Source organism: Cervus elaphus, chromosome 5 (genome assembly GCF_910594005.1).
Source record: "Cervus elaphus chromosome 5, mCerEla1.1, whole genome shotgun sequence".
Taxonomy (NCBI): Eukaryota; Metazoa; Chordata; class Mammalia; order Artiodactyla; family Cervidae; genus Cervus; species Cervus elaphus.
The window spans coordinates 2,889,302-2,912,560 of NC_057819.1; the positions used below are offsets into that span (position 1 = coordinate 2,889,302).

Genomic DNA, 23,259 nt, shown 5'->3' on the forward strand with positions numbered 1-23,259 from the left:
TCACAGAGGAAGTTCCATTTAAAATTGAGATTTAAGGCTTCCCTAGTGGCTCAGTGGTAAAGAATCCACCTGCCAATGCAGGAGACATGGGTTCGATCCCAGGTCCAGGAAGACCCCACATGCCTGGGAGCAACTAAGCCCGTGTACCACAACTATTGCGCCCAGAGCCCACAAGTACTGAGCCCAGATGCCACACCTACTGAAGCCCGCATCCCCCAGAGCCTGTGCTCTGCAACTAGAGAAGCCACTACAGTGAGAAGCCCATGCCCCACAACTAGAGACTAGCCCCTACTTGCTGCAACCATAGAAAAGCCTGCACAGCAACGAAGACCCAGGAAAGCCAAAAATAAATTATTTTTAAAAATAAATAAATAAAATTGAGATTTAGCTTGACTGAAGGATTTGTACAGGAAGCCAGAACTGGTGAGCAGCTCAGTGGGATGGTGTTCGGGGACCTTTGTCTCCAGAGCTTTACCTGCCAGCCCACTGCTCCCAGGAAGAAGGCAGCTCTTCCTCTCTGGGAATTAGGCCTCTGGGGCAATTCTTTACTTCCTCAAATGGTGTGCATCTGGCATCACCAGGAACAAGACAGCCAGGGGCCCACATACAGCACAATCCCTTCTATTTAATATTCAAAGATTTTTTCAAAATACTGTCTGAATGTGACCCTCACAATAAATCTCTAGATCTAATAGAAGCAAGGAAACAACTTAAGGGATAAAGCAACTTGCCAAAGGTAGATAGCTAGGAACAACAGTACACCAGGACTGGTTACTAGTCCAGGGCTCCAAAACCCACTGTCTCTCACATCCCTCAAGCCAAATAAAACACCCTGGACTTGGAGGGCAATGCTTGATCAGGGAAAAAATTCACATATAGCAGAACTGAATAGACAACAGAAATAACTTGACAGAGGACAGGATGCAAGGATACAGTATATACAGCGTATCTATAATGTATGAGAGTCTTCTTTTTCAGTCTGGAGCTGGGTACAGGAGACTCTTAAAATATAGAGAGAATGTGATTTTATATGTTTATCTATCCCTGCCCCACACTAGGGGTCGGGGGTGGGGGGAGGGAACTCTTTGAAATATAAAAAACTCAGGATCATAAAGATATGGTATTTTTTTGTTGCTGTTTTTTCTTTGTCTCTGTTTTAGCTTTTAGGGAAAGATGGTCTTTTTTTTTTTTTTTTTCCTTTTCTTTTTTTTGGCCATGGCTTGTGAGTATTAGTTCCCCAACCAGGGATCAAACCCAGGCCTTCAGTAGTGAGAGCGCAGAGTCCTAACTGCTGGACCACTAGGGAATTCCCAACATATCCTTCTATCATGCTAAAATTATGACAAATAAATATGTTCAGATTTCAGATATAATCAGATCCAACAAGAATTCAGCCTAGGAAAGCAAAGTGCTGAGTTAATCCACAGTTGCTTTTTTTTTTTTTGGATATAGATTCCATTGACAGGTGTAAAGCAAATCCTCTATGAAGTCTTCCTCTAACTTTCACAGTCTAACAAGTATTCCTTCCTGTTTAATCTTATCATTTCTTTTTGCATGTATGTCTCAACAAGCTGAAAGCTCCTTAGGGAGAAGGAACCTTGTCATATTCAAAATCTTTATGCTTGGTATAGGTAGATGGTTTAGTCACTAAGTCGTGTCCAACTCTTGCAACCCCATGGACTACAGCCCACCAGGTTCCTCTGTCCATGGGATTCTTCAGGCAAGAATATTGGAGTGGGTTGCCATTTCCCTCTCCATTGGTATAGGTATGTACCTAATAAATATTTGTTGGATGTATTTTTTCAATTTGATTTTTATTTTATTTATGTATTGACATACAATACTGCATCAGCTTCAGGTGTTCAGCATATGATTCAGTATTTTTGCAGAATATATTCCATTATGAGCTATTACAAGATAAGAGGTGCATTCCCTCTGCTATGTAATATATCATTGTTGTTTATCTATTTGATACATAGTAGTCTGTATCCACTAATCCCATACCCCTAATTTGTCCCTCCCCCTTCCCCCCCACCTTTGGTTACAAGTTTGTTTTATATGTCTGAGAGTTTGTTCTGCATATACATTCATTTGTTTTGTATTATTTTTTAGATTCCACACGTAAGTGATATCATTGTATTTGTCTTTCCTGTCTGACTTAATCACTAAGCATAATATTCTCTAGGTCTATCCATGTTGTTGCGAATGACAACATTTCATTCTTTTTTATGGCTGAGTAATATTGTAGGATGTATGTTTTTCTTTATAGTCCTGCAGCAGACTGGGTAAGGCAGGGATCCACCACCGTCTTACACACATGAAAAAGAAGACTTGCATACATTGTATTAATAGATACACTGTATATACTGTATCCTTTTATTCTTTCCTGTGTCAAAAGTTATTTCTGTTTGTTCAGTTCTGCTCCACAAAGGTTTAGGCAGTTTCCACTGCATACAAAGTACAATGTTAACAACAGACTGTGGTTTTAGCAGAAATTATGTTTTAAATATAGCAATGCCTGGTATATCATTTTCCTGGTACTTACAATGGCTACATTTATTTAACAGCTAGAAGGAGCCTGGCTGAATACTTTACATACATCACTTAATTTGATCCCTTAAGATCTTATGATATAGAAACTATTATTCTACCTTTTTGGCAGCCCTTACCTTTGGGAGGCTCATACATATATAACACAGGAGCAGATATAAAAGTGAAAGTGAAGTCGCTCAGTCGTGTCCGATTCTTTGCGACCTCATGGACTGTAGACTACCAGCCTCCTCCATCCATGGAATTTTCCAGGCAAGAGTACTGGAGTGGGTTGCCATTTTCTTCTCCAGGGGATCTTCCCAACCCAGGGATTGAACCCAGGTCTCCAGCATTGCAGGCAGATGCTATACCATCTGAGCCAGCAGGGATTTTGAGCAAATATATAGTAAAATACAATTTTTAAAATACTGTGTTGTTAATTCCAATTCCTGAAGTAAATAAGGTTATTAGGACAGAAAGGAAATTTATTCCTTTAGGGGAAAAAAAACGTCATATAAATAGGTGCTTCCTTATTCTGCAGATTCATAATCTCAACGTGCTAAGAAAAATGGAGAAATTACCCTAAAGAGCTGGAATTTGTAATTAACGTAAACTAGAGGCTTGCTCAAGGTCACAGGGAAATTAGAGGCAGAGCTGATACCCAGATTCAGGTTTAATGGAGGGCAACATGCTGTGTCCTGCCCCAACTCATGGTGCTTCAGAGCCAGGCAAAGGTTCCTGCTTTGATCATACCTGTCTTATGCACACCTACTACCTCTCTTTCATTGAACATAAGTTTCTCTTATCTGCCGAACCAACACAGACTGGAATTTTATAGAACATACACAGTAAATATGTAATAAAAAACACAAACAAATCAACAAGGACCTAGTACACATAACTATATTCAACACCATGTAATAACCTGCAATGGAAAAAAATACTTGAAAAAATATATATATGAATTACTTTGCTATACATCTTAAATACAACACTGTAAATCAACCACACATCAAATAAGATAAAGCAAAAACAAACAAATGGAGAGTAGTAAGCTGGAAATATCCACAACATCCCTGAAAATGCAGAATGCAAATGCTTCTGGAAGGAGCTTGTGCTCTCTGGTCCTGCTACCGTTTCAATACTTCAGTATCACACCTGCTGCTTCACTCAGTTAAGCTACCTGCTTTGCCTCCATTGTCTCCTCAGTCAGCGTGTAAACTTCAAGGCACAGGATATATCAGAATCTCAGCCAACTTACACAAGCCCAAAGACCAATCAATACTGACCACTGCCCCCGAAGCCCTTCTTGTGGATGACGAGTTTGTAGACCTTTGTTGTTCTCATCTTGTACTGTTGTTTCCTTCAGCTGTTCCAAGTTTGGGGGAGAGAAGTCATCTTGCCTCCCTGCCAGTGAAACACAAACAAAAAAGGCTGGAATGTCATAGTTTTCTCTGCAACTGCTCTTTGATTTTAGGGCAGTGAAAATACTGCTCTCGCTCAGCTGAGAGGCGGCACCAATCCTTGGATGAAATCACTCCTCCAAATACCAAGAGGGATGGGAAACAAACAGAACCAACCAATCTGGGAACGCAAGGGAATCCAAGTCAGGGTCTACTCCAACCTCCGAGATACGCTATCACACCCTAAAGGGGAAAACTTGGAGTGAACGAGGCACCATTACCTTGCCTCTCTATAAATCAATAACACTCAAACATTAAAGAGACCTTAAAAGAGGTTTGGTACATTCATTTTGTAGATGAGGAAAGTGAGGGCCAGCGCACGGGACATGCCCGAGGTCTCTGAGACAGAGAATTCCTGTCTGTTCACGTTCGGCCACCGATGTCTTGGGCGAGGAGAATGTAAATAGAGGAAGGCTCGCTCCCCAAACCTCCACCTGCACAAACTCTCCGCGGTTCCTACTCGTACCAGCTCCCCTCATGTCAGAACTGATGTCACTGAGGCTCAGAGACGGACAGAGACTTGTCTAAGGTCACACAGTAGGTTGGGGGTAGGGCCAGGATTCGAACCGGGGCCCTGGCCCTCTCCTCCTGATCCCCAACTCCGGCCCCGGCGGACAGGTCCACTCACCCGCAGCTCCGGAGCCCCCTCCCGCTTGAGGCCGGGGTTCCGACGCCCGGACCCTGGCCAGATCCCCGCGCCTCCTCCGGACGTCCCTCCTACGCCCGCAGAGTCCGCGAGGATCGGATGCCGGATCTCCAGGCGCCGGCCGGCCCGCCCCGGCCACAGAGCGCTCACCTGAGAACCCGCGCCGCTCCGGTGGCTCCGCCCCGGGGCACCGCCCCCTTCCCGCCCACCCTCGCCGGGCCGCTCTGGCCGGGCCTCCGCCTCGTCTCGGTGTCCGCGCCACTTCCCCATCCGGGGCTCGCGTCGGGGGCGGGGCCTCACGTGCGGCCTATTGGCCGGGATGCCGGACGGCGTTTCCCGCTTCCTAAGGGCCGTCGACCCGGGCAGGAAATCCCTTTCCTCCTAGACGTTCCGAAATAGATTGGAGCCCAAGAATTGACTTCCGACCTAGTGATTTTCCCCACAGGACGAGCGTCCCGGGATCTATAAAGGATGTTACGGACCTTCGCGGGGCCTCCTAGGGCAACGAAGAGGCACAAAATAGTTTCTGGGGGAACTTTTGTAACATGAAAAGGGCTGAGCATGTGCGACTTAGTGCGATGGCCCCTGCTGGGAAGTATCCGCTTTGAGGGGGCTTTTCAAATTCTTCCAAACCCCAAGTGGTGTTCTGTGCCTCTGTTTATTGGTAATAGCTACCATGGTTTTCATAGACATTCTTATGTAATCGTCACATCCCTTTATGGAGGCAGATACTATTTCATTTCACAGACAACTGGAACAGGCTGAGGACAGAGAAATCCTCGGGAGGAAGCGAGTACGGATCCTAACCCAATGCAGTCAAACTTGGCTCCAAGGCTGAGCGTTTAACTAGCATCCTCCTGTCTCACCCAAGGGCCTAAGCCCCTATTCTGTTGGGACACCTTTCTCTTCTCAAGGGAAATAGCGCCGTGTGGGCAGTGCCTGAAGCTGGCTAAGGGCTCCATGCAAGTTCCCAGCTCCATGTAATTGACGTATGAAAGTGAAAACTAGTTACTGTGGGTTGCCATTCCCTATTCCAGGAGATCTTCCCAACCCAGGGATCGAATCCGGGTCTCCTGCAATGCAGGCGGATTCTTTACTGATTTTGACTGAGCTACAAGGGAAGGCAATTTACCTATAGTTTTTGGAAATTTTCTGAATGTTGAAAGGAAAAAAGCACCGCATATCACAAAGGAACTGGGGGGTAGGTGTAGGGTTCAGAAGTTAAATAATTTTTAAATAATTGTAATTTTTAATAGTAAAAAAAAGCATGTAATCAAGCACACTGCAACAGTTGCAAAACTTTTCAAGGATAAAATGTTAAATGTTAGACATGTTTATGTTGCCATTTCAGGGTGGCACCCCCAGATCTCTCAGATGGTTTTTGTTTGTTTGTTTTTTAGTAGCTAGTGAGAAGTTCTTCCATCCCAGACAGAATTAAGGGGACTCTATGTCCCTGGCCCTCGGGGGAATTTGATTCTTTCTCCTGAGCAATGTCCATAATTGGTGTCATATCTTAGCAATACAAATATTTCACTTTTTAATTTGGCAAAAATTCCTTAAATCAAAAAACGACAACAACAACAACAAAACCTTGTCAAGGTTTGAGACTTTAAAAAATGTCTAAAGCTGGGCAAAGCTAGGAAAGGCTGGAGCAGGTAGCCGAAATACTGGGGAGTCAATAACCTTGGTTCTACAACCACCTGTGGGATTGCCTGTTTTTAGCTGTGTACCTTTGCACAAGATAATTCTCTTTGCTCAAATTTCTCCCTTGACAGGTGGAGAATTAAAAGTAAGTGTTATTCTTCCTTCACAAGGTGTTTGAGGGCCAGATAAGGTGAAGGACATGTTACATTAGGTCTTTGAAATTAAAAGAACTTAAAATGCCATGTAAATGTCACCAAAAGCGTGGAATTTATCAGGACATTGGCTCTCATTGACTTTTAGGGGGTTGAATGATGATGCTTCTTTGAGGTCTCTTTGTGCTTACTGCATACAGAGCTAGGAGCAAGACTAGGACTAGGGTGAGGTGGGTGAGGCTAATGAGTTGTTCAGTCATAAATCCTGTCTGACTCTTTTTGACCCCATGGATTGCAGCACACCAGCCTTCCCTGTCCTTCACTGTCTCCCCGAGTTTGCCCAAATTCATGTCCATTGAATCAGTGATGCTATCTAACCACTTGCCTTATTTAGGGCACAAAATGCTAAGGGGGTGCCAAAACTCAGCGAGATAAATGATAATGTGATTGTTTTTAAAGGAAGCAATACAAAAAAAAAATCCATGTTGAACAAAATACCACATTTTAAAAATAAAGATGAGAACAATAATGGTGCAGTGCCTGTCATATTAGAACCTGAGGCAGAAGACAAACCAATAACACTGGGTTTCTCAGATCCTAGTCTGTAGGCATGCAGTGGCCTGAGGAAGATCCTGAGGTCTTGGATACTCCTGTAAAAATGTGTAGAAATGTCTTAAAGTGAGTTTCTAGTTAATTAATCCCAACAACATCTGTAGTAGCCTATATGTGAAGTGCATGCATACATGGACGATGGATAGACTCATTAGATGTAAACAATAGTTGGCATTTGGGTTTTTGTATCTCCAGCCCTAACTAAAACTGGGAAAACCACTTTCTCAGATAAAACAGTCAGTATGTTGACTGGTTCAAAGATACCTTGATCGGAGAAGAGAAAATTAAAATCTCTCACAAAACTGTAAAACTTTAGCTCTCTAATCAGCCAAGAAATATCAGACTTCTGTTTAAACACAAGGCTGTAATTTGGAGCAAGTTGATTGCATTCTCTAGACCTCCATTCCCTCTTGAAAGAACATTCTTTTCCTTCCTTTAAATATCTGCTTAGTGTTTGCTTGTGCGGGCACTGCTCTAGGCGGTGAACAAAGAATGAGGAACAAAACAGACGAGGGTGGGAAAGAGAGATGATAAAAGGAGTCGATAAATAGATGAAATGGCAATTTCAGCTAGTGTTAAAGCTATGAAGAAATGAAAACAAAATGCCAGAAAGGAGATGGAGCAGGGGACTGACATGATCTAAAATACTGATTCCAGGTATAAAAAGATATCTTGGGCTGCCAGGGTAGAAGCCGAGAGGTCCCAAGAGTTGCAAACATTAGGGCCAGAAAAGAGGACTGGACCAGGGTGGTAGCAGTGGAATCAGACAGTGGGCCTGAGGCTCAGCAGCAGTCAAAAGGTGTGTTCCGCTTTAAGAGTCCTGGAGGCGGGGGCGGGGCAGAGGCCGCCGGAGCTGGCTGGGGGAGGGAGTCTCTACAGGGAAGAGCCGCCTCAAGGGTGCGCGCGCGCAGTGCGGGGGCGGGACTTGGGCGAGTCCGCATGGCTGGCTCGGGCCCCGGATGAGGAAGTGCAGGGCGATCATAGAGACGAAGAGGCGGCGGCGGCCGGAGCGCCCCCGGGCTCTCTCGGCTCCGCAGGCTCAGGTAGATTCGGCGGCGACGGGGTTGCTGCTGCAGAGGCCGGGCTGGCGGGGCGAGCGCGGGCCGCGGAGCAGGCCTCAGGGTAAGAGGCCGGGGGCGGGAAGGCTTGGGGCGTAGCCGCCCCGCCCCACTCAAGCCCTAGCGGACCCTCAGCCGGGCTGTGCAGGCTGAGGGGGAGCCCGGGTCCCCCGCCCTCTTGGGGCGCCGACGGGAACGCAGGCTGTGCTGCGGGCGCCGAGAGACCAGGGGAGAGGGAGGAGCCCAGGCCCCGCGTCGCGAGGGCAAAACGGCTTCTCCGAGTCATGGCTCCGGCGGGGGAAGCGACTCCTCGTCGACCTTAGTACGGCGGGGGACCCCCCAACTTCTCTCTTCAGGAAGGCGACGCCCGTTGTCGTGGGCGAACGCGCGTCTCCGGCTGCATCGCGCTTGTCAGTGGAGGGAGACCCGCTCCCGGGGTGCGAGGGGGCGATTATAAACTTATTTTCAGGAGGGATAAGACCTCTCTTGATTTGGTCGGCGCCCCTCAGGTGGAGAGAAAGACTCAAGTTGCCTAAAAGTGAGAGAGATCTTCCTTTCCTGTAAAAGATAGAGTTATCTTCCCTCTTATTTTTCGCCTTTATCCCGGTATATGGGGAAGAAGACCTAGAATTTACTTAGTGGTGTTAGTCAGCCTTTCTCCCCTCCCCCAGCAGTGTCCACCGAGGCAGCCTTGCTTCTCTGCCCCTGAGTCTCCTGGTGTGCCTTGAGCTCTTTACCTTTGCACAATGAAGAGCGTGGTGTTTGGAGCGTGAGGGATGCAAGCTTGTGTGTCCCACTTTTCATCTTTATGACCTTGACTCACTGCTTCACCTTTTTGTCAGTTAGCCCATCTCTTAATTTCGGTCCTCTCTTCATAGAATTGTCCCCAAGACTACAGGAAATTTCGTGTAACTGCTTGGTACACAGTAACCTTTTGGTAAACTGTTGCTATTAGTTACTTAATTTGTTAGAAAAGAAAAGTAGTATCTCCCATAGAGAAACAGATTTTTCCATGCATGCCTCCTCCCATCCCTCCCCACCGCCCCCCGCATCACTTCCTCACTAGAGAGGAGGCTTTTAACCCCCCGGGGGCAGAGAAAGAGGCGCTTTTACTCTTTGAGATCCTAAATTAACAAAGCTGTTAGAGTAATCTGGGGAAAAGACTGTTTGGGCAAACAGGTCTGGAAGATCTGATAGGAGAAGCAGCCTTCCCTTTGTCCACGGAAGTTATCAGTCCTTCCTGACTGGTTAGAGCTGCCCTCTTCCACTCCTCCTACTTGCTCTGCTGATGAAAAAGCTTCCCTCTATCTGATCTGCACACCCCTCACCCCCAGAAAGGAGATCCCAACTTCTTTCTCTTGCTCTCCCAAGAAAAATATGACTCTAGACCTTTGAGAGGAGTGCCCTTTCCTGCTGTATCTTTGGAGTGGCACAAATAGTTTCTCTTCTCCCCTCCCTCTGAAAAAAGGATGAAAATCTCTAGTGCAGAGTCTCTGTCCGTAGAAATCAGGAGCATTTTCAGTGTTTCACTCCCCCCTCCCCACCCCCGTGGAGATAGAGGGATCCTTTTTCTGAGTGCTGATAACGGGAGGAACAGGGGAGCTGTGCCTGTTGCTCTTGAGATTTCCTGTGCACTCTTGCCGTGTGGAAGAGCGAGGCCCTATTCACTGTATGGACTTCCCTGCTCCACTTTGAGCTTGTCTGGAGAGCTTGTTAAAAGATCCCTCTTCCTCTGTCCCTCAAGAAGAGGCCCGTTTTCCAAATTGCCTCAGAGATTGGCTACAGTGTTTGAATCTTTGGAAAAGAAAGGCCCTTTCTCAAGGTGAAAGGCGTGTGGGGAACTTCTGAGGTCCCGATCACTATTGTGAGTATTGTCCCCTGACACAAGTGTGGCAGCGCCTAGTGTTCTAACTGCTTCATTTCGTTAAGAGCAACCCCTTTGCTTTTGGAATTAAAGAGAAGGGAGACCTTCAGACTTGGGATTATTGGGGCACATGGCTTTCTGTTCTGCTGTTTTCTTTGTTTGACTCTTTTTTTCTTCTTCTTCTTTTGCTTAGTGCTGTAAACTTTATACCCCCAGAACTTTTGTTTTGGGGAGTGTTTGAATGACTAAAGTAAAAGTTGTCACTTGGTCAGGTTTTTAATATTACTATAATAAAACGTATTCTAATGAGGCTGAGAGCTGCAGTGTTAGTTAATCTTTCCTTGGTAGTCTCCCCACCCTCCCCCTGGCTTTTGTCATTTGGTGGGATAGGAATTAACACTTCCCAATTGCCTGAAGATACGCTAAAGAACAGCGTTCTATCCTTTTCGTATGTAAAGTGTTCTTAAATTACCTTCTTTGCCCTTGCAGTGGGGATTAGTCTGAATTCTGTACCACTTTTGTTGGCGTCTGTAGGTGCGCTTTGCCAAAACAAAGTGAAACAGAAAAGTTATTTAGAGTCTTGGAAATTTTATGGGTTAGCAGGACTCTCTGAGATTATTTTGTTTGACTTGTCCATTTTACATGTGGAAAACAAGCCCAGGAAAATTCAGTGACACACACTCAAGGCCTTGCTGCTAGTATGTGAGGGGCAGGATAGGGACCCTGGTCTCCCACCTTGGAGACCAAAACTAGACTACTTCTTAGCCCTGACTCTGCCTTTGAAACAGAAAGACTGGGAGATGATTGTTCTCAATTGAAAAATGATTCCTTCTGTTGGAATAATTGTACTGCCTACTCCCCAAAATGTTAGTCTCCCCCCAGGGATAATTCCATCCCCTAAACAATCTAATTCTTATTTGTGTTCATGGTAAAGATGACAAGCCAATAGCAGTAGGAAAGAGTTGTTTGTGAGTCTATGGGTTAGTTTTTCCTTGTACCTCAAACTAGGTAATTATCTGCTGTCAACCCAGTAGGTTGGTTGTAAGTCTGTAGTAAGGATTAAGCCATAAATCTGTCTACATTTTATAAGCACATGTTATACTCACACTTTATTTCAAGTATATTTAAAACTTTAATGTAAAAACTTTCATGGTTGAGGGAGAGAGCTAACATTTTAAAAATACTGATAAAAGTAAAGGGATAATACACTTAACAGTTATTCTTTAGTGCTTCATATTTGGATCTTGAGATATAATATTTTTTAAAAATTTAACATGTATTACACACTCATTGTAAAAAAAAATGGGGATATGTCATTCATAATCCTATCACCCACATAGCATTGTTAATATTTGGCTTATAGTTTTTAAAACATTTTCTCTATATGGATATAGATATATATTTTACCAAAATAAAATAATCCTATTTTTTTAATATGGGCTTTCCAGGAGGCACAGTGGTAAATAATCTGCCTGCCAGTGCAGGAGATGCAAGAGACACGGGTTCGATCCCTGGTTCAGGAAGATCCCCTGGAGGAGGGAATGGCAACCCACTCCAGTATTATTGCCTGGAAAATTCCCTGGACAGGGGAGCCTGGCGAGCTACAGTCCATGGGGCTGCAAAGAGTCAGACGCTACTGACAACAGATAAGCACACAATGTTTATCTAGTTTGATAAGACATCCCAGACAGCTTTCTATGGAGAGGTATATTTCTATACCATCATTTTTTAATTGCTCCACTAAATTCAGAAATTTAAAGGACTCAAATGGTAAAATTTTGTTTCTGCTGTCTTTGTGGCACAACCAAGTATCTTGATAGTTGGAGAAAATTGAAAGGAGAGTTTAGTGACATGAGCTGGTGAGCTAAGAATAATTGTAAACTGCTACTCGAGGCTTGTGTCTAATTACTACTTCACCTCTGGGGCTTCCCTGGTGGCTCAGATGGTAAAGAGTCTGCCTGCAGTGTAGGAGACCCAGGTTTGATCCCTGGGTCGGGATGATCCCCAGAGAAGGAAATGGCAACCCACTCCAGTATTCTTGGCTGTAGAATCCCATGGATGGAGGAGCTTGGCAGGCTACAATCCAGTCCATGGGGTTGCAAAGAGAGACACAACTGAGCAACTTCACTCACTCACTCACCTCTGGGGGTTTCAGCTGAGGCGCTCAGCTGTTCATGGTGACTCCACTGCACATACTGCTGAGAAACTTGAGGAAGAGAAGTGCTGCAGAGAAAAAGGTGGGAATGTCTTTTGCTTGAATAGCCGATGTGCATGGTTGTTTTACAGGTTGAAAAGTCTTAGAATTCTGTCTCTACCGAACACATGTATCAAGAGACAGTAGCTTTGTGACATCTGGCTTTTGTATATTGGAAGTCATCTTTTAGTCACCCAGTTTTACAATTCTGTTTCGGTCCACTTCAGTTCACAGCATAGGTGGGGGCATAGGAAAGGTAATAGCAGTTTTTCCTGAGGAATATTTTGAGCCATTTTTTGAGATGATCAGTATTGCCTCTCTGTGATAAAGATGTTTAGTGAGTGTGCGTGTGTTTGTGCATGATCCTGTGTTCAGAACAAAATCTAGAGTTAGGACCATGGGGATGGAACAGTGAGATGTGGTGGAGACACAGCTGGCGTTGGGTGCATGGGTATGAGTGCTAACTACACAGCGTGTGGACAGTCATACAGTTACATTTGGGGATTCACGTCTGAGCTCTAGGGTAATGCGGTGCCATTACTGAGAGAAGCAGCAGGATCAGAAATAAGCATGTAAGGTTACTGAGAACATCTTAACTCATCCTTGAATCTCACAGCTGTTTGCATGGACAGTAGTCGATTTTTCACTGGGTTGAATGTGCTCTATTTTTGGCATGTTAAGTTTGGGGCGGGGGGCGAGGGGGCTTCCCTGGTGGCTCAGTGGTAAAGAATCCATCTGCCAATGCAGGAGAGTAAGAAAGACATAGCAACCCACTCCAGTGTTCTTGCGGGGGAAATCCTTTGGACAGAGGAGTCTGAGCAAAGTCCATGGGCTTGCAAAAGAGTTGGACACAAGTTAGCAACTAAACAACAGGTTTTGAGAGGGTGCCATCCTTGTGAATGAAACATAGATCACAACTTGAGAAAAAGTTGGGGCTATGGACAGGTTTCTTTTTTTAAAAAGTCAACTTTATTAAGATATAATTCATATACCATACAATTCACAATGTAAATTGTACAATTCAGTGGTGTTTGGCATAGTCAGAGTTGGGCAGCCATCACCACAACCAGCTTTAGAATACTTCTGTTGTGCCCAAAAGAAGCACTGTCCATCAGCAGCCACTCCCTGTTTGTCCGCTTCTTCCGAAAGTTGTTGTTCAGTCACTCAGTCATGTCCATCTCTGCAACCCCATGGACTGCAACTTGCCAGTCTCTTGTCCTCCACCATCTCCTGGATTTTGTTCAAATTCATGTCCACTGAGTTGGTGATGCCGTCCAACCATCTCATCCTCTGTCGTCCCCTTCTCCTCCTGCCTTCAATTATTCCCAGCATCAGGGTCTTTCCCAGTGAGTCGGCTCTTCATATCAGGTAGCCGAAATATGTAGAGCTTTGGCTTCAGTCCTTCATGAATATTCATGGTCGATTTCCTTTAGGATTGACTGGTTTGATCTCCTTGCTGTCCAAAGGACTCTAAAGTCTTCTCCAGCACCACAGTTTGAAATCAATAATTCTTTGACGCTCAGTCTTCTTTGTGGTCCAACTCTCACATCCATATGTGAGTACTGGAAAAACCATCGCTTCCAGAAGTAGGCGACCACTAATCCACTTTCCGGCTCTAGATTTGCCTGCTCTGGACATTTCGTGGAAATGAGATCTTATAACAGTGGTCTTTCATAATGGCTTCTTTTACCTGCATAATGTTTTCAAGGTGCATCCGTGTTGTGTCATGAACCAGCACATTGGGTCTTTTCATAGTTGAGTAATACTCCATTGTGGATGGACGACATTTTGTTGATCATTCATCAGTTGATAGACATTTTGAGTTGTTTCTGCTTTTTGGCCCCTGCGAACAGTGCTACAGTGAACATCCATGTACTAGTTTTTGTGCATTCGTGTAGTTTTTGCACATGTTCCTCAGAGTGGAATCGCGGAGTTGTGTGGTTACTCTGTGCCTAAAAGGACAGTTTTGAGTCACCCTGTTGGCAGACAAGCTGCATGAAAAGGCAAGGGCATGAAAAAAGTGAAGCCGGGGAAGGCGTGTCCAGGGCTGGATTTGAAAACCCCCACACGATGGCAACTGGGGAGACCCTCGGAGCCTTCTCCAGCCACAAGACCATCTTCTGCAGTGGTCTTTCCACTTCTGCGCTCACTCTTTCGGTCTGTTTGTGATGTGACAGTCAGAAGCTGGATGGTGTCTGTTGAGGTGAAAGGGAGCTGAACCAAATTAAAATGGAGCACTGCCAGCATGTTTTGGGAGGGGCCTCAAATAGCAATTCCACTATTATTCCCTTAACCCCACGTATCTACACACACACATTGGCCTAAAATCCAGAGTACCCCTGGAGGTCTCCAGGAGCTAGCGGAGAACGGAGACTAGCTCCGGAAAGGAGGCCTCGTCAGCATTCTGTGTGGAGGTCTGCGAGCCCTGCTGTGCTCCTGTGCTCACCGGCCTCTCTCTCCTTGTTTCCCTTTTGGAGTTAAGTCTCTTCTTATGTTACCTCAACCTCATGGATCAGCCGTCGGCTTTCCTATAATTTCTAGCGTTTAAATGAGTGGTGTCACAATGTGTCCTTCCATTTTGAGTAGGGTTCCTTGAGAACACAGAGGCGCTCAGCAGATGAGAGCACAGGGACGTGAATAAACTCTCCACCTCAGGTCGGAAAACCAGGAGAAAGGCAGGATGGCCCACAACGAGGGAACCTATCACCCGCCCCCCGCCCTCCTTCCTTGGTCCCAGCTCCAGTCCAGCAGCACAGGCCAGTGGGGGGACCTCCCATCCCCTTGTCGGCCCAGGGGTGTTCAGGGAGCAGGGTGCTCAATGATGGGGAGGCGGAGCGTGTGCCTTTGTGGAAGCGATGTCAGTGGGCTCCCTCAAGGAATTGGGGTACAAACAGAGACAGGGCCTGAAGGCCGCTGGGTCCTACGGAGTTACACGGTGTCTCGGGGAGCCCCTCCTGCCCAGAAACACAGTTGCAGTCGCTGGAGAGAAGGTGAGACTGCTCATCAGTCAGAGCAGTTCTGTAGTTGGCACTGGGTTTTACTTGACGTAATGCGTTTCTTATGGGGAAACGTGGACATTCAGAAGCACTGGGAGTAGCTTTCCGAAACGTCCGTTCTGTGTGCATTTCGGCCAAAGGGATTGGCTGCCAGTACCTCTAGTAAATTCTTGTTCTGAATTCGGAGATGCCAAATATTTCTCACCTTCTCTGTTCTCCTGTTCAGGGTTAGGGAAAGCATCAAGAATGAAAGCATACAGTATCTCATTTGGTTAACCATTTCCGCCTTGGTCAGGTCAAGTGGATTTTGTGGTGGAAACTGCACACATTTGGTAGACTAAAATGGAAAAGTCACCAGCCAGGAAACCCTGGTTCTGGGGGTACCATACCCTATCTCTCTGTGTTTGTTTTGATTACTTTAATAATGTATCATGAACTACTTAAATATACTTATTTTAGCAGATAACCCATGTTTCTATTGCCCAACAGAAGTGAAACATGACCCCCACATTAGAAGCCCCGGGCATCCCCTCTCCTCCTTTGCATTAACCATGTAATATTTCAGGCGTGCGTGCTCACTGTCTCCTTCGTGTTCGACTCTCTGTGGCCCCATGGACTGTAGTCCACCAGTCTCCTCTGTCTGTGGATTTCCTAGGCAAGAATACTGGAGTGGGTTGCCATTCCCTTCTCCAGGGGATCTTCCCAACCCAGGATCGAACCCATGTCTCCTGCATTGGCAGGCAGATTCTTTACCACTGAGCCTCCTGGGAAGCACCCAATACTTCCGGCAGGTCACCCTCCCCCTCCTCAGTTATGGTGTTGGAGCCTACAACGGAAGGACGACGGCTGCCCTGCTCAGCTCACGGGGCTGTCAGGAAAATCACGTGAGCAGTGTCTGGGAAGGTGCTTGGGCAATCTTGAGGTGCTGAGTAGAAGTCAGGAAGGATTCTGCCCCAGAGCTGGTATAGCCCTATCCAGCTCCAGGCTGTGTGGACACAGTTCAGGGGTTTGGTGACAATAAAAGAGTGGAATTCTGTTTTCTTGGTGTGTTCTTCCAAAGAAAATTCTTAATGAAGAGAAGTCAGTCAAACAGATTCTGAGCCTCTCAGTGTATGTTAATTCAGAAGATACTTTCTGAGTACCTGCTAGATGTGAGGCAACTATTCCAGGCAGTGGGGCTACAGCACTGAATAAAATGGGCAAGGTTCATGACCTGAAAACTAAGTGGAAAACCATCTTTATCTCCTAATTTAAAACATTTATTTCTTTTTGACCTTGCCTCACAACTTGCAGGGTCTCAGTTTCTAAAGCAGGGATTGAACCCAGTCCCCAGCAGGGAGAGCTTGGTATCCTAACTGCTGGGCCACCAGGGAACTCCCATTTATCTTCTTATTTATTCAGTGCATTGGGTCTATCCTTGAGTGCTTAGACATGTCTTATTCTTATCTATATTTGGTCAGATCTCAGTTAAATCCAGCTTTAAATTGAGAATTGTTCACAAGGCAGTCTCTGGATTGAGATTAGACAGACGTCTACTAAAGGTTTAAGGTATTTATTTTTCCTCAAACTCAGTCTGTTAAGCAAATTCCTTGGTGCCAGATAATGCTGGCATTTGAGGTAGAATTTTTGGCGCTTGTTTTAGCCAGTTTGAGCTGAGACAGCTTCCTTCTACCCTGCAAGGTTTTAAATTCTTATCCCTTCCTTTGATTTGTGTCAGGGTGAACCGTTTGGTGTAAGAGGCTTGACTCCATATCTGCACCTGCCCCCATGCTGTCATCCGGCGTGGAGACCCAGCCTGTTCCACTTGATTCCTCCATGTCTGCTGAGGTGCAGGAATTATACTCTGAACTCCCAGGGAGTGCCTCCAAAGAGCTTCATGCTGACCCCGAGCCGAGTGCAACTCCAGATGTAAAACCCGGAGCCTCAAGCTCTCGTGTAAGTCAGAGTAGGGCTGCGCCCTTGGAGCTGCAGAGGACTCCTGCGGAAAGTTGTCGTGAAGAAGCCCCCGAGACCTCGGACCATGGGGGTGAGCCTGGGCCGTGTGGGCTGGTGGGCCCCTCAACAGAAGGTCCCGTGGCTCCTGGGAGCTTGGATAGGGAAGCGAAAGCCGAGAGCCTGGAGCAAAAGGCCTTCAGAGATGGAGGGGACCAGGCAGAGGTGGTGAGAGCCCCCTGTGAGGGAGCGGAAGAAGACCTGCATCAGTGTCCCACAGCCACTGGAGAACAGCTCAGCCCCGGCCAGGTAAGACAGAGACCTTGACTCACTCAGTGTCTCCCCAGCTGGACTGACACTTCCCAAGATAAAGTACGGATGCTCACAGGTGGCTTACAGTTCATTCTTGAAACATTTTCCAAATGTTGATCTCGATGTTAACTTTCTTTCAGTGACCTTTAAAACTGTGTGTCACATCAGACACTTGAAGAGAAGAAGTGCTTATCTCATGAAAAAAGTGTCAGTCCTTTGTAGCAGCTGCTGTGTGTGGACTGTTGAGTCTCTTTGTGACAGTTGTATGGGGTTTCTGCATCCAGTGTTAAGGAACGATGTGGACTGGTTCCTTGAGTTTTGGTAGCATCACGGTTAGGACAGAGTGAGGTGTCACAGAGGTGCCTGAGGGAGACTGTGGACGCAGCAAGGGCTTCACAGGATGGATACTCTCGAGGGGTCTCCATGTTTCGGAAGTCATTTCTAAACTTTGATTGTATTTTTTCTACATCAGAGATGATGATCTGCAAAGAACTGATTCAAGGTAACCCACTTCATGGGAGGCTGAAGCTTAAATCAGAAAGCCTGTTCTTTAATACAGAGTGAGAAGTGGAATCTCTGCTTGGTGTGGCATGAAAAATCCAGTCTCTGTGAGTTTGATATTAGAGTAAGAGGGATTAGTTAGGTGAGACTAATGGTTAGTTGATCCATGGTGTACGGGATCTTCCTAGACCAGGAATCGAACCCATGTCTCCTGCATTTCAGGCAGATTCTTTACCACTGAGCCACCAAGGAAGCCCTGTGCTTGCTCTTTTGTTTGTTTTTCTTGGTGCTGAGTGTCACAGGGATAGATCTGCCAGGTTGAATCTGTTGTGAAAGCTTTAGCCTCAAGATACTCATGCTCAGCACAGACACCGGAAAAGTTCTGAATCGTCTGCTGGGTGAAACATCCAAGGACTCAGTGTACATCGTCTGACAGATATGTGAAGATATGTGGACAGGAGACATCCAATAAGGATGCACAGTGGCTGGAGATCACTCGAGGTGTGTGACGCTCTTGAGAAACTTGTTATTTAACGTCATGTTCATAAAAGACCCGATCTCGTGCAATTTCCATGACTTCATTTAAGTGAAAGGCCAGTATGCTGACGGCCAGGTAAACTTGCTTCATTGCCGCCCCTAGAGTCTGATCCTGAGGAAGCTTCTTGACAGTGTGAAGGAGCTTGCTGTTTGTGTAAAAGAGATCTTGTTGGACAGAACTTGTTTTCACTGATTAAGGTGAAAAAATCTGAACTTCACACTGTCAGTAGTGAAGCTGAAGGCCGTAAGCTCTCCTCCAGATCAGCCAGGACACAGTGACCCCCACACGCCTGTGGTTCTCGGCTCCTGTTGTTAAAAGTGTGACAGAGCAGTGCCTGAGGCACCACGTTCTTATTGCCAGGCCTTAAGGTAGAACTAGGGCTTCGTCAATGGCTCAGCAGTGAAGAGTGCGCCCGTAGTGCAGGAGATTAGGCGTTTGATCCCTGGGTTGGGAAGATACCGTGGAGGAGGGAATGGCAACCCACTCCAGTATTCGTTCCTGGAAAATCCCATGGACAGAGGAGTCTGGCGGGCTACAGTCCAGGGGGTCACAAAGAGCTGGACGTGACTGAGCATGCACACAAGGTAAAACTTTCTCATTATTTTAGCAGTTCTCTTAGGTAAGTCCCTGTGGGGGGCTGTCATGAAATGCCTTACCTAGCTTACATAATCGATGCCTTATCTAAAGTTTCTCTGACTTGAGATCCATGGAGGAACATTCCTTGTAAATGCTGTAAAGGTGATTTAGAGTTCCTGTCCCACAGCTCTTCCTCCCCAGTTGTGCAAGTGTAGGTACAGGTCCATCTGGAGACTCCAAGTCTCATTGATTTTCAGTGGTCTTCACCATACACACGTGATCATGGCTGTTTCCATGAGTGTCAAGAAGTGTGGGGTATCTCGTTTGCTCCATGTTGCGGCCCGGCTCTTGTGTGTTCCATGTGTCAGCGGTAGTTCTGCCTGAAGCTGGGACCACCACTGCCTGCAAATCAGGAAGCTCAGTCTTAGAGGAGGTCTGCAGTATCTAGGGCTCAAGGCTCAGAGATACATCAGGCCCCGAGGAGCTTGTAACCAGCCTGCCTACAAAAGCCGAAGAGCCCGGTATGTGTTCATTTCCCTCCTAAAGATATTTGTGGGGTTTTTTTTTTTTTCTCTCTGTCTATACTAACCTTATAGGTATGAACCAGTATTGCATCTTTTCTAGGACTCATAGGCAACTTTTAATAGGAAATGAGATTACAGATGAACAGTAAGAATGGTTTTCAGTACCCTCCTAAAATCTGCCTAGACTGGAGAAGTATGGCAAGTTGGTTTTGGTTGAAAGCAGTGGGCAGGAGAGTGACATGATGGCTGTGGCAGGCTGAGGTGGAGAAGTTGCTGTCATTTGACAAATTCCACTATGGCGTGACCTTTCTTCAGAGAAGGCAATGGCACCCCACTCCAGTACTCTTACCTGGAAAATCCCGTGGACGGAAGATCCTGGTGGGCTGCAGTCCGTGGGGTCGCTACGAGTCAGATATGACTGAGCGACTTCACTTTCCCTTTTCACTTTCATGCATTGGAGAAGGAAATGGCAACCCACTCCAGTGTTCTTGCCTGGAGAATCCCAGGGATGGGGGAGCCTGGTGGGCTGCCATCTCTGGAGTCATACAGAGTTGGACACGACTGAAGCGACTTAGCAGCAGCAGCAACAGTGACCTTTCTTATTTTACGTAGTTTATATAATGCTACAGATTACTGCCCTGATCTCACTTGATTTTGCAAGAGGGATCCACATTAACTTTTGTCTTGGAAACAGATTTTGCAAGGAATATTAAGATACTAGTGATCAGCTATGGAGATTTAAAAAAATCTAGATGATAGAAATGTTTAGGACTTTACCTCTAGGAATCCTGAAGCTTAAGTACATTTGTTGTTGTTATTCAGTCGCTAAGTTGTGTCTGACTCTTTGCGACCCCATGGACTGCAGCATGCCAGGCTTCCCTGTGCTTTACTGTCTCCCAGAGTTTGCTCAAATTCATGTCCATTGAATCAGTGATACTGTCTAACCATCTCATCCTCTGCAGCCCGTTCTCCTGCCCTCAGTCTTTCTCAGCATCAGGATCTTTTCCAGTGAGTCGGCTCTTTGCATCAGGTGGCCAGAGTTTTGGGACTTGAGCTTCAGCATTAGTCCTTCCAGTGAATATTCAGGGTTAATTTTCTTTAGGATTGACTGGTTTGATCTCCTTGCAAGACTCTTCTCCAGCACCACAGTTCGAAAGCATCAGTTCTTCGACACTCAGCCTTCTTTGGGCTTCCCAGGTGGCTCAGTTGGTAGAGAATCCGTCTGCAATGCAGGAGACACAGATTCAATCCCTGAGTTGGAAAGATCCCCTGGAGCAGGGCATGGCAACCAACTCCAGTATTCTTGCCTGGAAAATCCCACGGACAGAGGAGCCTGGTGGGCTACAGTCCATAGGGTCACAGTCAGACAGAGCTAAAGTGACTAAGCACACACACACAGCCTTCTTTATGGTCCAGCTCTCAACATCTGTACTTGACTACTGGAAAAAACTAGCTGATGAAGTATTTTAGGAAAAGAACTTCATGTTTGATAAGTGTTTGCAAGTGTTTATTACATGACGGGCTGGCCTCAGGAGGGTGGAGGAGTTACACACAGGACGCTTAGGCTGCTCAGTCACGGCTTGCAAGTTGTCTGTTCTGTGCCCTTATCTGCACTTGGGGCCCAGGCTGGTCAAGCTCCCACCTGATCTGGAGGTCGCCCACCACCCTGCTGGCGGTGCTTGGGTGTCCCTCACATCCGACCTCAGCCTCACCTGGTCATAGCTGATAACCCAGATCAGATTTGAAACTTAAAGCCTTGTAGGGTCCGCAGCCCTTGTGAGGGGAGACTTGCTTTTCCTGACTCAAAACCTTTCGAGAGGTCAGCGAGGCAGAGGGAGAGGGGAGTCTGTCACTCTTGGCCCCCTGCTTCTCCCCTTCCCTGTTAGGCTCGTGGCTGCTAACCAAGGAGAGGGGGATGGCCTGAATTAGTTGGCTTGGGTGTGGGGGTTCCAGCTAGGAACCCTCCTTCGAGCAGCAGGTGTGGAGGAACTGAACTCCCAGCAGCCCCACCAGGGCCCCCTCAGGAGTCACCTGGCGAGATCACCAGAGCCCTTGGGAATCTGACGGGAGCTGTGTGCTGCCTGCGGGAGGTCCGCTCTCACCCTGCAGAGGCTCTTTAGACCCAGAAGAGCTTAGGGCGGTCACCCCAGATGACACCAGGGTCTGCTGGTCACAGTCCTGTCAGCGTTCTCACAGGAAGAGATGACAAGTGTCTGAGGTATGCTGGGTGGCGAGAGCTTCTGTTGATGGCGCAAGCTGCCTGTGGTCCCCATTTATAAAACCAACTGTGAGCTCACTCTCTGCCCCGCAAAGCTACAGGTGGAAATCCTGAGGCCGGAGCAGAGCTGAGTCTGGGTCCTACTCCCTTGGCTTCTGCTCCAGCACTCGGCCTTGCCTATAGAGTGTTAATCTGAAGAAATATTCTAATGGCATCCAGTCTCACCCCTCAGACACTCAGCCTGAGAACTAGAAGTGTGCAGGGCAGTGTCATTTGGAGTAAGGATCAAGAGTTGCCACAGAAAAAGGTGCTTTCTTAACCTTTCATTTTGAAATAATTTGAGACTCACAGAGAAGTTGCAGAAGCAATGTAAAGACCTTCATGTGGATCCCTCACCTGTTAGCTTTTCACCACATTTGCTTTTTTTCCCTTCTGATCTTAGTTTGTAGTTGCAGATGTGAGGCCTAAATACTTGACTATGTATTTACTCGCAAACATTCAGCATTCTGTTAGGTGACCACAGTACACTAATCAGAATCAAGACATTAACCCTTTTATCGAAAGACCATATTCACACTGGACCAGTTGTCCCACTGATGTCTTTTAGCAAAAGAAAATGTTTTTTTGGTCTAAGAGAAAAATTCAAGCTCACTCGTGGCATTCATTTGTCATGTCTCTTTCATCTCCTTTAATCTGCAATGTTTCCTCTGCTTGTGACCTCGACACTTGAAGACTACAGGCCATTTATTTTGTAGCATTTCCCTCAGCTTGAGTTTGTCAGACGTTTCCTCATCATCAGATCGTGGTTGTGCATTCAGGGGGGCAGGAATCCCACAGAAATGATTGGTTCTTCTCCATGCATCCTCTCGCAGGCTTGGTGTGGGGGTGCCTCCTTCCTGGGCGGAAGAACTGCCCAGCCTCTCCACCGTGGAGGTGCCATTTTCCCCTTCACAGTCATTGAGTATCTTGTGGGGAGATACTGGAGACTACATAAATATTTCTGTTTCTCATTCAGACTTTTAGCCACTAGGTTTAACACCCACTGATGATTCTCCTTGAGGTAATTATCACCATGATGGTTCCCAAGTGGTGATTTTCTAGTTCCATCCTTCCTTCCATGATAAGTAAGAACTTTCTCCTCTCCCCATTTGCAAATAAATTTGACCCAGGATCATGCTAGAATTTGTACGTTTTGGTCAAGTACAGTAACACGTAAGTTCTGTGGGAGAGATCTGTTTTAAATTCACGGTCCTCCAAAGCATTCATCTCTGAAGTTGCGAGGAAAAGCAAAGGAACGGTCCTGCTTCCTACATGACGCTCCGTACCTGGTCTCTTCTCTCAGGTCCAGTGATGATGCTTTTTTCCCCTCCCATTTACCCCTATACTTGCCATCGCTTGGTCTTCTGTTTCCACCGCAGAACTTTGCTTAGAGATGAAATGGTTTTGCTTGTTGTTTTTTTAGATGCTATAAAAAAATTATCAGAAGTTACAGTGACTTCA

At 46.4% G+C, this 23,259-nt stretch overlaps 2 protein-coding genes across 13 annotated transcripts in view; one reads left to right on the forward strand and one right to left on the reverse strand.

The window, feature by feature from the left end:
• The window catches only part of DEPDC5 (DEP domain containing 5, GATOR1 subcomplex subunit), a 73,112-nt gene extending 68,295 nt beyond the window's left edge, over positions 1-4,817 (reverse strand). For all 9 annotated transcript variants that reach the window (XM_043901251.1, XM_043901248.1, XM_043901245.1 and 6 more), the window contains exons 1-2: positions 4,621-4,817; positions 3,819-3,936 (exon numbers count right to left, since the gene is read on the reverse strand). In XM_043901251.1, the coding sequence (XP_043757186.1) occupies positions 3,819-3,876 (58 nt within the window). In that variant the 5' untranslated portion in view covers positions 3,877-3,936; positions 4,621-4,817. The remainder of the gene's footprint in view (positions 1-3,818; positions 3,937-4,620) is intronic.
• A 3,147-nt stretch (positions 4,818-7,964) lies between these two features.
• PRR14L (proline rich 14 like) overlaps positions 7,965-23,259 on the forward strand; it is a 40,699-nt gene continuing 25,404 nt past the window's right edge. The window contains exons 1-2 of one of the 4 annotated variants that reach the window (XM_043901257.1): positions 7,965-8,089; positions 16,876-17,399. In XM_043901257.1, coding sequence (XP_043757192.1) covers positions 16,926-17,399 — 474 coding nt within the window. In that variant the 5' untranslated portion in view covers positions 7,965-8,089; positions 16,876-16,925. Of the gene's footprint in view, positions 8,169-16,875; positions 17,400-23,259 lie in introns of those variants that run through there. The other 3 variants (XM_043901256.1, XM_043901259.1, XM_043901260.1) reach the window with 3 other exon arrangements.